At 58.9% G+C, this 14,271-nt stretch overlaps 1 protein-coding gene across 3 annotated transcripts in view; it reads left to right on the forward strand.

Moving 5' to 3' along the window:
• LOC101938240 (peptide methionine sulfoxide reductase MsrA-like) overlaps positions 1–11,239 on the forward strand; it is a 73,746-nt gene extending 62,507 nt beyond the window's left edge. For all 3 annotated transcript variants that reach the window (XM_065576975.1, XM_065576974.1, XM_005286157.5), the window contains 2 exons: positions 1,667–1,773; positions 9,015–11,239. In XM_065576975.1, the coding sequence (XP_065433047.1) occupies positions 1,667–1,773; positions 9,015–9,191 (284 nt within the window). In that variant the 3' untranslated portion in view covers positions 9,192–11,239. The remainder of the gene's footprint in view (positions 1–1,666; positions 1,774–9,014) is intronic.
• The last annotated feature ends 3,032 nt before the right edge of the window (positions 11,240–14,271 follow it).

Consider the following 14,271-nt stretch of genomic DNA (forward strand, 5'->3'; position numbering starts at 1 on the left):
GGGGCCGCATTGAGTCCAGTGGAGCTCTGCCGGTTCCCGCCGGCCGGGCGTCTGTATGGACCGACTCCGGGGGAGCTCTGCCGGTTCCCGCCGGCTGAGCATCTGGCCCCACCGACTCCGGGGGAGCTCTGCCGGTTCCCGCCAGCTGAGCATCTGGCCCCACCGACTCCGGGGGAGCTCTGCCGGTTCCCGCCGGCTGGGCGTCTGGCCCCACCGACTCCGGGGGAGCTCTGCCGGTTCCTGCCGGCCGGGCGTCTGGCCCCACCGACTCCGGGGGAGCTCGGCCAGTTCCCGCCGGCCGGGCGTCTGGCCCCACCGACTCCGGGGGAGCTCTGCCGGTTCCTGCCGGCTGGGCGTCTGGCCCCACCGACTCCGGGGGAGCTCGGCCAGTTCCCTGGGATAATGCTATTTCCCCTCTTCTGAAGCGGGTTATGGCAGGATTCTCCGAGCACCTGGGGCCCCTCCCAGTACTGGAGGTGGGGGGCAGCGGAGCTGATGGCTGATACTCTGCTGGGACCTGGGAGGAAGAAGAGGATGAGGAGGGCTGAGACGGAGAATCCATCTCAGGGCGAGAGAGGCTAGGGGCTGGATTGGGAGGAAAAGCTCCTGGTGGCCCTGGGTCCTGTTTAGCCTGACTCTGTCCCCCTTTCGCTAGTGCTGTGAGGGGTGTAACCCATTCGGGGCCGGGGGTGAGGGAAAGGGAGGTTCAGAGCATGGTAAGACTGGCTTGTGTGTCCCCTCCCCCTGCAAAGAGGCAGGGCCTAGTGGGACTGAGAGCCGGGAACTCCCTGCTTCCAATCCTGCCTCATCTATCGACACCTTCAGGGAAGCCGCTTCCCCTCCCTGTGCCTCAGTCTCCCCCAGCTCACAGGGACCCTGCTGACCTACCCAGTGGTCAGTTAAGCACTCAAACGGTGCCCCGCCCACCTGTCCATTCAGTCTCCTGATTGGCTCTTCAGTTGATGAGATGGGGCAGGCTACGAGGGTAGACCAATGGCTGGTCTATTTGGCCATGTCCTTCAGGTTAAGGATGCAGGGGGGACTCTGCCCACATCCCTTTTCTGTGGATAGGAGTCAGCTGGCAGGGGGTGCCAGTTTAGCACCACTCAACAGTGCTCTAGTCACTTACGCTAACCTCTGCCGCTGCATCTCTGGAGGAGCGTTCACGCAAGGTGCAGTGGTTAAGGTACTGGACTGGGACTCAGGGGATCGGGGTTTAATTCCTAGCTCTGGCACAGATGTCCCTTGGGCAAGTCAAATCTCTCTGGACCTCAGCTGCCCATCTGTAAATTGGGGATAATCCTTCTTTTGTCTTGTCTAGTTGCAAGCTCTTTGGGGCAGGGACTGTCTCGTTAGGTGTCTGTACAGCGCCTAGCGTAGCTGGGTCCCTGATCTCGGTGCTGTCGTAATAATGGACGCGCCTATCGGCTGCTGAGACAGTGTCACGGTTTGTTTGAATGGTGGAGCAGAAGGCTGCTACTGAAAACCAGCAGCCCACCCTGAGTCAAAGGAATCAGACAGGGTGTGCCAGGTTAGCCCTTGAGTTCAGTGTGAATGCTCTTTTTGGGGGGTGAAGGTTAAACTTGGGCGCCTCTCTTTGGCGATCCTGGTGTGCCGTCTCACGGGGCACCCTCTGTCCCCTAACGTGCGGCTGGCTGTCTTTCAGGCATGCAGCAAGAGGAGGATGTGGGCACACAGTATCGTTCGGTCATCCACACGTTCGGAGCCCAGCAGAGGGATGCTGCCCTGAAGTCGAAGGCGATATATCAACAGGCAGGTTTGGAGCAGAGGCTGTTCCTCTGGGATGGGGTGGGGCGAACCAGCTGCTTAGCGTCTCTTACGCATTCTCTCGTCCCGCGATGAGCGACGGCTGGGAGCTGCTCTCAGCATTCCACTCACCTGCAGGTGTAAGGGGATGCTCTTCTCACAGACTTACTGTCCCCAAAGATCTCCAGCTCTCAGTAAGGCAGGGAGCCAGTGTGGGAAATCAGTGGGGGGGGGGGTTTCCATCCAAACTCTGACCTTGATCCCAAACTCTGCTCAGCATCCCAGAGTATCCAGGTATTTCTGCTAAAATGGGCGGTGAAATAGTGAACCATGTTGCCATGTATATCACCATCAGTAGGCTCCAGAGTTAACACAATGTGACTAGGGAGCTGTTCGCGTCTCTCAGCGGCTGCTTCAGACTGCTTGCCAAAGGGCTGGAAAAGCTTTGTTTGCAGCTGTCAGGCCTAGAAATGTCACTTGTTAAAGCCCTGGGAGCGCCCGCTCTGCAGAACCCGGCTGGAGTGGCGTTGCTGTAGTGGCGTTGCTGTAGTGTGCTGGCTGTATCGACCGTCTGCGCTGGGGCTGGGGCCGCTGCTGTAGTGCCGAAGGAGGCTTCTCGAGCCAGGGCTGCTTTGGACCTTGCTCTGTGGGTGCAACGAATGCCGGGAGTCTCCCTTGGTGGGGGGATGGGGGAGCTGTTCCCCTTGCTTCTGCTGTGTTGGCACATTCCCAGCTGCTCCCCCTCCCTGTTGTGGGTAGACTGTGCCCTCTGAGCTGTGTCCTGTGGTGGGGAGGGACGGGAGGCAAGGCCTAGTTAGTTAATTACCCCGGCAAGGCCCTTCCTGCCTTTCTGATGAGGAAGGGGGCTGGGGGAAAAACCAGTTTCCTTGGCAACCTGCCGCCACGGCAACTGGCAGCTGGGGCTGGGAGGGGGCCATGGTCATTGACTGAGACAGGTGCAGCATCCCCTGAAAATGATTCACTGCCTTAAGCGGTTTGCCCCCAGCCGCTGTTGCTGGGACAATTAAAGGCGACCTGTTTAAATCCTCACGTGCCGGGCAGACGCGGTGCGCGTGTGGGGAGGGGCGGGGGGGAGCACGATGGGTCGCGGGCAAGGCTGGTGGAGCGAGTCTCTAGTGGGCTGCACAGCCGTGGGCTAGTCAGTTGCAAGATCAAGGGGCTGTGTTTGCAACAGCGGCCCCTGCGATCTCTGCTGGGCGCTGAGCTGTGCCGCAGACTCTTGTGGGTTGAGCAGATCCTGCGGCGGCAGGGCACCTGGCCGGGAGCCAGGGGAGCCAAGTTCTAGACCTGGATGTGCCATGGACCTCCTGTGGGATTGTGGGCCAGGCCTTGTCTGAACTAGCATTTTAGCCACGGGCACAAACTTACAGGCACAAACTTGCAGCTCTCCTCGGACTGATGCTGGGGCAAGCCACACTGGTACAGATGTACAGCTGCATCTATGAGAATCCTAGGGGCCTACACCGGTGTAGCTACGCGGGGGCCTAAATCTAAGCATAGACAAGGCTGAAATCACTGCTTCTTTGTGCCTCAGTTTCCCGGTCTCTAACGAGGGGGGGGGGTGATCCCTACCCATTCATTAAAGTGGGTCGGGCTCCACTGATGGAAAGAGCAAAACGAGGGATTTTATCCCCTCTCCAGACAGTGAGCCTTAGCCCTGCTCTACCACATTATATCTCCCCGGGGCGGGCTCATCTGTCCAAGCAAAGGTGATCTGGGGTTTCCCATTCGCACGCAGCAGCACGGGTGACAAAAAACGAGCCGTTCCCATCTCCCTGCCCCTCTGGGAGTGAGTGCGCACCGCATGCGCCCCCACTCACCCCCCCCTCCCGTCGGCCGTCTGACTGCTTCATCCTGGCCAGGACGTGGGCTGACTCCGGCGGGTGTTAGCAGCCCCCCGTCCCCTGTTCTATTGTACAGCCGAGTCCTGGCTCTTCTCTAGAGCAGGGACACGCCGGGGAATCGCCTAGGAGAATTGTCCGTCGGTCCCTTAACGGCTAAGCCACATAGACACCTGCCATAAAAAAGATCCATGTAGGACCCGATTCTCAGAGGTGCAGAGCGCCAGGAACTCAGGGCGCTGCTCGGCGGAGCATCAGCGCTCATGAAAATCCAACCCATGCAGCTATGGCCTTCCTGAGTGGTGATGGGCTGAATTCTGCTGTTTCCACGGTGACAGCGGGCCCGGCTCTGAGCCGCCGCGCTGGCACGGATCCAGCGTCCCTCCATCTCCAGGGGGTTACGGTGGATTTCCAGAAGCGTGACGGAGATCAGAATCCAGCCACGTCTCGGGGATCCCCGGTGACATGTAATGAGGCTCTGTGCCAACAGCTCTGCTTCCCGCAGCCTATTAGCCATGCAACGATATTCCCTGGCAGGGGGGGAAATATTCCAACGCCCCATTCCCGAGGCTCGGCCTGGGCCTGGACTCAGTGACAGCAACAACTTTGCATTTATTAATGGGACTAAGGGAGCTGAGCAGTGTGGTTGGCAGGTGCCTCCTGGGATTCTGGCTCCATCACTCTCTCCTCTCCTCTCCCTGCCCAGATTCCACCTCCAGTGTGAGGAGAAGAGCACCCAGCGTAGCACTGGCCGTCTCTCCCGGGACAGCCCTGGGGCCTCTTCCTCAGCTGCCGTGGTGACAGGCGTGCTGCCGATGGCCTTCCCCGCTCCTGGGTTCTGTTCGTGGCTCTGTGACCTGGGGCAAGTCACAGCCCCGCTCCGTGCCTCAGTTTCCCCAGCTGTAAAATGGGGTAATGCCCCTGACCTCCTCTGTCATTCTCCTCTCAGCTCTGTGGATGAAAAGTGCTAAATAAGAGCTTACCTGGCCTCTTAGCCGGCCACTAAACTCAGCCCCGCTCCCTGTCCTGCATTTCCTCCGCAAAAAATACCCAAAGCCCCCACCTAGGCAGAGAAGAGCTGGGGCCAGACCTGATCTGGGCAGGAAAGGGACACGGATCCCATGGCCATGTGCTGCTCTAGAGGCCAGGGCTGAGGCATGAGGCTGAGGGACCTTGCCCCTGTTCCGGCGCTAGAGGCTGTGGCTCTCCAGGGCCCGCATCTCATCTCTGCGTGGGCTGCCACCAGCAGGGGGTTCGAATCCCCCTCCCTTCATTTGCGGTGGCCTGTAGCGTGGGGCTGCTGCTTGCTGGGTTGCCACCGCGGCTCCTCCCCCAACTTCAGGCCCTGCTGGGTTCCAGTTAATTAACTGGGCCTCCTTATCGGCTCCCACACCCGGCGTCCCCCCTCCTGCATGTGAATTAACTCTGCCTGCCGATAAGCTGCCTTGTTCTGGGCCCCGGAGAAATGCAAGTCTCCCCCCTCTCCCTCCATCCCCCCCCATCCACTGGAAAGTCTCCAGTGCCACCGACTCCTTTAATGCAATTAACGATGCGCCCCACATCAAAGAGCTGGCTGACTGGCGAGCGCTGATGGGAGCCACAAGGGGCTTTCCCCCAACTGGAGACAAACCCCTCCTCTTCTCCAGTATCCTCCTCCTAATAGATACCTGCGCCCTGACATAAAACCCCCTTCTCAGCACCTCCGCCCATCACGGCTTGGCTCAGCGGGTGATTGACAGCGGCCCTGGCAAACGGCGTTCCTCCTTTTCTTGGAGCAGCCCTTTCAGAGGTAGCTGTGTCCAGGGGCTAGAACTCGGGGCTGGGCGGCTGGAGATCTGGGTTCTATTCTGTCTCTGCCATAAACTGACTCCGGGGCATCTCTGCCTCAGTTTCCCCTCATCTGCCAAATGGGGATAATGGTACCGAGGAACCTTTGCAAACAGCCAATAGGAATGGGTGCCCTATTGTACCAGGTCCTGTATGGACATAGTTCAGTCCGGACCCTGCCCCAGAGGGCTTGTACTCTGAGAATATGTCTACATGCGCAGTAAGCCCGAGTGTGCGTGGAGGGGCCTGGCTGAAGTGTCCACACTGCATTGGAAACCTGGGTTTACAAGGGCTGACCCTGGTGCTCTCGGTCGTGCTAACACGTCCGTGCTGCGCAGACCTTGTGACTCGGGTCTGCGGCTTGCCCTGTGTCCACACTGCAAAATGACAGGGCTTAGGCCGGAGTCAAGAGTGGGATTTGGGCTCTGATCCACCCCCTAGCAGGGTCCTATGACCTGGGTCCTGAGTGCTTACTGAGCCAAGTCAGACACAGCTCACAGGCTTCCCCGCTGGTCCAGTCCGGGAGCTTGGGGCAGAGGCTGGAAGTGGGGCTTGGGCTCAAACTGGGTAGACGTAGCCTGTGGAGACAAGCAACATAGGAAAGTTCAGGGGGGAGCAGAGCTGCACCTAGAAGTATCCATGCTCTATAAGAGGATTTGCACAGTAAACATTAACAGAGGTCCTCAGGTTACACTCCTGGCCCCTCCCGCCTTCTGCTGCTTTGATTTGACTAATTCTCTTCCGATTTTGGTATGTTTTCGCTGCAGCAGAACAGACTCCCCAGCCCTCTGGCAGGAAGGCAGTGTGATCTAGTGGGTAGAGCAGCTAAGACTTTTGAGCACTAGCCAGGGAGTTTGACCAGAGCACAGATGCTGAGAATTAGGACTCCTGGGTCCTATTCCTGGCTCTGTCGCTGCCTGACCTTGGGCAAGTCAGTTTCCCGCTCTGTAAAATGAAACTAACAATCCTTAGCTCCAACCCAGGGATGGCTCGGAGGCTGCCCTCATGTGGGCTAGAGAGAGAGAGAGAGAGAGAGTGTGCTCGGGAGACCTGTTAGTAAAGGCCTTTGAAGTCCTTGGATGAAGGGGGTGATCAAGGACCAAGTCATTCAGCATAAAGAGCTGCACAGCTGGGACTGGTGGCGCTTGTGGGGTTACTGGCTCCATGGAAGCCAGCTGGAATACTGGAGATCTAATATGGAAACACTCCCCTATGGATGTAGGACACGCTTCTCCCTTAAGGGAAGAATGGTGGTTCTCAAGATCTTTTTCCCCTTCACCCCTTGCCCCACATAAGCCTTTGTTGGAGAACTGAGCTCTGCCCAGTAAGTGTGGGGGCACTCGGGTTCTTAGTGCCGGGCTTGAACCAAAGACCTCAGGATCTAAAAACAGGAACGACTCATGCCTTTGCTAGGGGCTAGGCCCCTTGGGTCAGAAGAGCAGCTGCAGTAGGAGACTCATAAACATCTTAGGAGGGCCAGCCACTAGAGGGAGACCAAGCCCAACATTCGTGTACTGTGGATTACTAGAGGCTGATGGTATTGCGAAATACCCACTCACTCACCATCACGCAGGGGGGGCAGAAATTGCTAAGCATAGCGAGAGTCCAGTCACAGCCTTGGGAGCCCCTGCCCATGGTCACCTAAGGGCAGCTGCTGGAGGAGAAGCCGGATCCCCAGGTAGTGATGTGGAGGGACAGCTCTGAAGAGCGCATTCACCCCTGCAGTCGCGGTAAGGGACCTGCCTCCATGCGTCTGTCTAACTCTGAGGCCAGACCCCTGTCCTGGCCCTCTCCCAGAGAGCCCAATGCACAGAGTCGCGCCTGTGGCTTAGCCAGCGGACCATGTTGAGGGCTAGGATTTCAGGGGGCGTATCCCAGGGGCCTTAGCGCCTCGGCACCTGGGGCCGCTGTAAGAATTAGTTTGTGATGTGATGTGATGTGATGTGATGTGCGAGAACTTGTCTGTCCTTCCCCGGGCGGGTGCAGACGCATTTTCAGCCTCCCCCATTTCAGCAGCGGCATTTCCAGCCTGGCGGGCTCCTCGCTTCTGTCCGTTCCACGCCGCAGGTCTGCTGGCTGAGCGGCTCCCGCTGGTGGGGGCCTGGCTGGTGTGGTGGAGCAGGCGTTCGGCGGGACGCTGTCTGAGACGCAGAGGGGTTCGTTCACGGCAGGCTGGAGAGGGGCGCCCCAGGGACGCCCTCCCTCGCCTCGTCTGGGCGGCTCTCAGCTCAGCACGCCTGGTGTTTTGCAGAGCGTGCGTGGAGGGGCCTGGCTTGGTCTGAGCTCAGACCCTGCAGAGGGGGGTTTGTGGTGGGGGTGAACTGTTCCCTTCTTACCCCACAGCCTGCCCTGCCCTTCCCCCTCTTTCCTTCCCTGCTGGGATCCCATGAGCCCAGTCTCCCCTCCCACACACACACTCTGGGGTGACGGATCTGCACCAGGGGCTTTGCTCACGTAATGCCTCTGTTTGGGGGTGTTAGCCGGGTAGCCGCCAAGCCAGGCTTAGAACCCGTTAGGGAAATGGGTATCTTACAGCCCCCTTGTGGCCATTCTGGTGTACTGCCACCCCTGCACAGTTCCCATTGGTATCCAGTGTGGGCCTAGCAGGGCTGGAGGAGACCCTCAGAAACACGGTTCTTGTCCATTGGTTCGGTGATGACAGCAGCTGCCGAAGGAAAGGGGGTGGCGGGTGCAGCCCGAGTCCTACATTTCTTCTCTGGCAGCCTGGCTGGTGCTCATCGGCTCCGGTTCTGTTATTCTGACACATGTTCACGGTGGGCCCATCGCTGAGGCGTCTGGGCTGGACGGGCAGGGAAGGTGCTGTGGGAGCTCTAGGTGGGTAGGGTTTGTGTTGGCTGAAGAGGTAGTTTGACACGAACACCTCAGGTCTCCCAGTGAGGCTAGCAGTTGCTGGCAGGTCTCTTCCTAGCCCACTCCTTCAAGTTCCTGCTCCTATTTTTAAGGTGGCTTCCTTTTGGGGGACTTGCCTAGCGGTCAGAGCAGGGGACTGGGAGTCAGGACTCCTGGGTTCTATTCCCAGGCCTTCAGCTGACTCGTCCAAGGCCATATACCAGTGTAAACCAGGGTTCACACCTGCTGCCTGCCTCCCGGGGTGCCGCAGGGCTTAACAGCTGCACGTTGCTGGAGCGCTTGTTGGCCAAGAGTGTCCCTGAATGGAAGGGAATAGAAAACGCTTCCCGCCCCTCCCCCCCGATCAGATTCCCTGCCTACTGCTGCGTATGCCCAGCGCCAGTCCCCGTGCCCCCCGCCCCTGCTCTGGGAAGGGGTCCTGGTGTCAGGGGCAGCAGTAGCTGCTGTCATTTGTCTCTCCCGCTAGCTGCCCCTGGAGTTTGCCGGTGGTGTCCCTGCTGCGGTTCCTTTCCCCAGATCACGTCACCGCCTCTGCCCCAAGCTCCCGGACTGGACCAGCGGGGAAGCCTGTGAGCTTCCCCCACAACGCCTGTCAACCTGTCTGCCTGTCTCCAGCTGGGGACGCCGCTTGCTCCCCTGCCAGGAGCGCTAAGCTTGACATCCTTTCCTCCTGTCTCCTCCCGTTAGGAGCTGGCCAAACGGCAGCTGGGGCCCATCACCACTGAAATCCAGGCAGCCGGGGAGTTCTATTACGCAGAGGATTACCACCAGCAGTACCTGCACAAGAGCCCCAAGGGATACTGCGGCCAAAAGGGGACCGGCGTGGCCTGTCCCATCCACCCCGCAGCTGAACAAGAGTCATGAAGGGAGTATGGCTGGGAGCCATGGTGATCAACACCCACGAGCAGTTGCCGTGGGAACGGAAGCAGCCTAGTACCTCATTTTAAGCGCCCCTCGGGAGCGCAGGTGGCTTTTCTTTTCCCGGCCACCTCTGGACCCAGCTGGACGGCCTGATTCACAGACGTGACGGGTTCTGCACCGGGGAAACTGCCCCTTGAGTCCCTTCCTGCCCTGCGTTTCTGGATGGTTACCATAGCACTGGGGATGTCCAAGGGTCTGAGCCCCAGCGAGGCCCCAAGGTTCAGAGATTACCCCTCGGTCCTGATCGCTATGCGGTTGCCTCCAGGCTGAGATGGGGGGTCTTGCCCTGGTCCCGTTGGCCCTGATTGAAGAGGAAGCCTCCTGGAGCTAATCCTGCACAACCACCAGCCTTCTGGCTCCTCGTCCTGATCTGCTCACACCTATGCCCCCCCCTTCCCTCCAGAGCATCCTCTGGGGTCGCTTCGATTCACTGGGAGGCTGGAGCATAGGAGAGGGGGGGTAACTCGCTTGCTAACCGCCTGGAGAATTTCCTTGCCACGGCCATTACAGCATCTGTCACACATGGACCAGCGGGACTGGCCGCGGGACGGGGCAACCTCGGCACCACAATGTGAGGCAAGGCCAAGAGTTTTGCTGCTGGATTTGGGAGGGTCTGGACAGACTGGGGACACAGGGACCTCGGGGCAGGCAGCAAACGCTCTGCTCTCTCCACCTGGCTTTGCTAGACCCCCCTGCGAAAGCTGCAACCCGCCCCTGCGGCCAGCTAGAGCCTCACCCCTCGTGTGTGGTGGAGAAGGAGCTGGGCCATGGCTGAAGGCCTCCCCATGGTTGAGGCCTCCCCATGGAGAGAGCGGGGACCTATTAACTTGCAGCCGTTAGACTCCAGGCCAAGAAGTCCCCTCTCCTGGGGCTTAGCCCTGGCCTCTAGCCTCCCCCTCCCTCATCACCCTTGACAATGATACCAAAGCACCAAGTCTCCCAGCTCCACTGGTCTCCTGGATCCCCAGTGGCCCGGCGAATGAGACTCCCCAAGCAATGGACACAGGTGCTGGCCGGGTTAGCAACCAGCAACCCTGCCCGTCCCATGAGCAGCAGGGTTTGTTAACGTGCCCCGGGGGCAGCCGTGAATGGGGAGAGCTTGTAATGGACTCTGCCCCAGGGGACTGGGAAAGCAGTCACTGAATCCCTTTGGTGCCTGGTTCGACCTCCTCCCGATCTGAACCCTACCAGGGGAGGAGAGACATCTCGTGGGCTGCTGTCTGCTCGCCTGTCCTTTACTCTCTGCTCTCCCACTGCCTGGGGAGCGATGCTAGCCTAGGGCTGTTCCCGCGCTCCCTGCTGGGGCTGCCCTAACTCATATGGTCCCACTCCTCCATCGGGATTCCCAGCCAGTGGCACACCCCCCAGCCACTTATTTCACCGACGGTTCCCCAGGAACCTGCAGTTCCCCCACCCCCGCATGTCAATTGCTTCCTCAGGGCCTGCTGGTGCCCTCTGAAGAGTTTGCTCCTTGCCCCTCACTGCAGCGATTGCCAGCCTGGCCTCGCCCTCTAGCTGGGCGGGAGATCAACTTCTTCCCTACGTCTGCCTGGCCCTGCGTCCTCCCTGAAGCTCCTGCCGGTCTTTCTAACCCAGCCAGCTCTGTCTGACAGGCTGTCCTGCCCCTGAGCTCCCATCACATGCTGCCCTGCCCATGCCCAAACCCACCACCCGGAAGGCAGATAACTAGGCACAGATGGGGCTGAGCCCAGCTCCCCTTAAAGGGCCAGCCCCCCTCTCTCCTGCCCTGACAGCAGCAGGCACCACCTAGTCTGCACCAGCAACGAGACCCTGTGCTTGGCGCCAGGGTTGCCTACTGCTGGCGGGGGAGCGGGCGTTGAACTCCCCTGGGCAGAGAGGTGGCATTTAAATTGACGCTCACCCAGGTGGGGCCGGCCGTGTTCATAATTGGCCCTGTGCCATTTTGATCCTCTGCAATGATCCAGCGTCTCTTGGGCTGCGCTGAATAAATGAAGGGATCGATTTATTGACGGCAGGGGCTCGTGTTGTGTCTGGGCTGATGAATGTGTTGGTGTCTCTGCGCTGATGCAGCTCCTAGCCTGGGTTGGGGATTGATGGGGGCGTGGGGGGGGGCGTGATGTTACAGGGGCTGGGGGTAAAAGGGCTAGTGTACAGCAGGCTCCAGCAGCCAAAGGTGCTGGCTTGCTCACCGCTCCCGTGCCTGGTGGTGCAGTTACAAGACGTTGCCCATTCAGCGCACAAGTGTGAAGTGCCCATGGCTTTCATGCTTGGGTAGAGAAAGGGGGAGTTAACTGGGCGTCAGATGTAACGAATCCTTGATAGCTCTTGATCTCTGCACCCCTTCGCCACTAGCAATTTCCCGTTAGGTTCCTCCTGCCCTGAGAGCACAGACTCCTGCCTCTAGCGCCAGAGGTGAATCCCCATTAGCAGTATAGAATCTATGACACGCCCAGTGGGAAGTTCTCATTCTGTCCAGCAGAGGGCAATAGTGCCCAGTACAGTCCATGCGCAGTGACGGCTCCCCTGCGGCGCTTCCTTTCAGCAGCGAGGAGCTGTGATTCTTGGCCGGGAGGCCGAACTGGTGTGTGGGAGGAGGAAAAGAGCCATAAACCCGACCACCCACCGAAGCTCCCTCGAAAGTCTGGCGGAGCCTGTCTGCCCTGAGTCTCCGTGGAAGTTACCTTGGCCGGGGCCCAGCAAAAGGGGACTCCCCCTGCCTCATGTTTCATCCCAGGGGGACACTTAAAGCACCGCTGCAATGCAGCTGCCACTCGCCGTAAAGCCCCCCTCTCCAGGAGAATGGGGGACCCATAGGGCCAACCCCCTCCCCAAAACTAGGCCAGAGGCCGGCCTCTTTCCTCAGCACCTCAGTGTTGATCTCCTCCTCTTTGCCTGCCCCGTATCTTCCTCTCTGCCTGAGGCCAGCTTTCCAGGCCTTGTCTGTGAGCAGGCAGCAGAAATCCCAAGGTCACGTCCGCACGGGAGTGTCATATGGCTCCGGTCTCACGGGCAAAGGCCGCTAATGGGGATAGGGGTTGGGGAGAGAAGTAGGGGCGGGGATGGATTATTTGGAGGGGGAGGAATCTGGCCACGGCTGGTTTTAAAATAGAGCCTGTCCTTCTTGAATCGGGGCAAGTGATTGAACCGTTCATTGCCCTGGAATTCGCCTTGTTCATTTGGGCTCCGGCGTGGGCTCCCCCATGGCAGTGATGTGGGCACACTGCCAGCAGGTGGTGCTGTTACATTGGCCACTCCGCTCAATGCAGCCACGGCTAGCAAGTCACGCAAGTCCCCCCCTTAGAATAAGCCGGCCCTCCTAAGCATTTGTAGGCGATGGGATTTATTGGAGTGCTTTAAAAATAAAACACGCGTGTTTTCAGAGCTCTCGCCCTGCCCGTGAATCAGGCTGTGGAAGGGGCAAAATGGCTAAGAGGCAGGGGCTTTCAATAGAGGCCTCTTAATTGAATTCCGATAAGCAGGGGAGTGGGTTTTGCTTTGATTTGGGGTGGGGGTGGGAGATTGGCTGGCTCAGAATTCATCTTCATTAAAGCCCGCCGTGTGCCTGGCTTCGACCGGGAAGGTGCCCCGCCCCTGGCATCCTTGAGCAGCGGGCCCGAGAATCCAGGCCTAGGTTTTATGTCTGCCATAAAAATGATATTGACTCACTTTGGTCTGCCGTGTGTCTGGAGGGAGGGGTTTCCCTCCTCCATCTATAACCGGCTTTAATACCGGGGACAATCTCAGCCAGATTTCTGTGCCCATCTACACTACTTTCTGTTTCTAAAAGCTCTCCTAGCCCCCCCCCCCCCCCCCCACAAGAGCTCTTCATGCTTCTGTTCTGTAGAGTGGGAGGACAGGTAGTTCCATCCCTGTAGCCTCCAAAGGGTTAATCAGGTTATTTATCTTTCAGCAGGTGCAGCTAGTCCCGTGGAGTAGACGCTCAGGGTGTGTGGGCTGGCTCGCATCAGTGCTGGGGCATGTCCCAGCTGTGGCTGTGACTCACAGGGTAGGTCACCAATGCAGGGAGTTGGGTGGGTTTCAGCCTGGCTTCCCCCCCGCCAGTGGTGGTCCTCTTGCAAGCCTCCTGCACAACGGAGCATTTCTGCTGCACAAGGGTCTCTGGGTACCAAGGGCAGGGTTGGAGCAGGTCAGCAGGAAGGTGTGTTGGCTATGCCGGAGGACGGAAGCTTGCACAGCACTCGGCTGTGTCCTTTCCCTACCTTTAGCACCACAGAATAATACCTAGCTCTTCTAGAGCGGCTCTCAAAGTATTTTGCAGATGGGGAAACTGAGGCATGGGGAGGGAAGTGACTTGCCTACGCTTAGCCAGCAGCAGAGCTAGGAACAGAACCTAGGTCTCCTGAGTGCCAATCCAGTGCGTTATCCACTAGCCAGGGGTTCTCAACCTTTTTGTTTCTGAGCCCCCACCCCCCATGCTATAAAAACTCCATGGCCCACCTGTGCCACAGTAACTGGTTTCCTGCATAAAAAAGCCAGAGCTGGCATGAGTGGGTACCAAGCCAGACAAGTGCCTGGGCCCCGCAAAGCTAAGTTCTCAGGACTCCGCTTCAGCCCTGGGTGGCAGGGCTCGGGGGGCTGGGCTACAGCCCCATGTGGTGGGCTTCAGCTAGTCACCTAAGAGGATAAGAGCCTACTACAGTGAACAGCTAGTAGAGTGTCTCCCTCAGCTCCAGCACTAGAGGCATAAGCCGTCAGAGATAAAGATCCCAGACTCTGTTCCTGCCCAGGGAGCCATGGGGGTGGGGGGATATTGCCCTTAGAGATGGGAAAGCCCCTGGGAGGGTGGTTCCCAGGACTTTAGTTTAACTGTCTGATGAGGACCATTGTCGCATTTAACCAGTGAACTAAACTCCACCTCCACTGAAGTCAGCGAACTTACAGCAAGGGTGAACTTGGCCCGTGGGTCTCTCTGTCCGTGCCCTGCTGAGCTCTGCTCCCTGCTTTCATGTCCTTGGGGCTGAGCCCACGCTCCTCCCCGCCCTCCCCCCAGCTGTCCGGCACGTGCGAACGCAGTGCCATT

The sequence above is a fragment of the Chrysemys picta genome, chromosome 23, assembly GCF_011386835.1.
Source record: "Chrysemys picta bellii isolate R12L10 chromosome 23, ASM1138683v2, whole genome shotgun sequence".
Lineage (NCBI taxonomy): Eukaryota > Metazoa > Chordata > Testudines > Emydidae > Chrysemys > Chrysemys picta.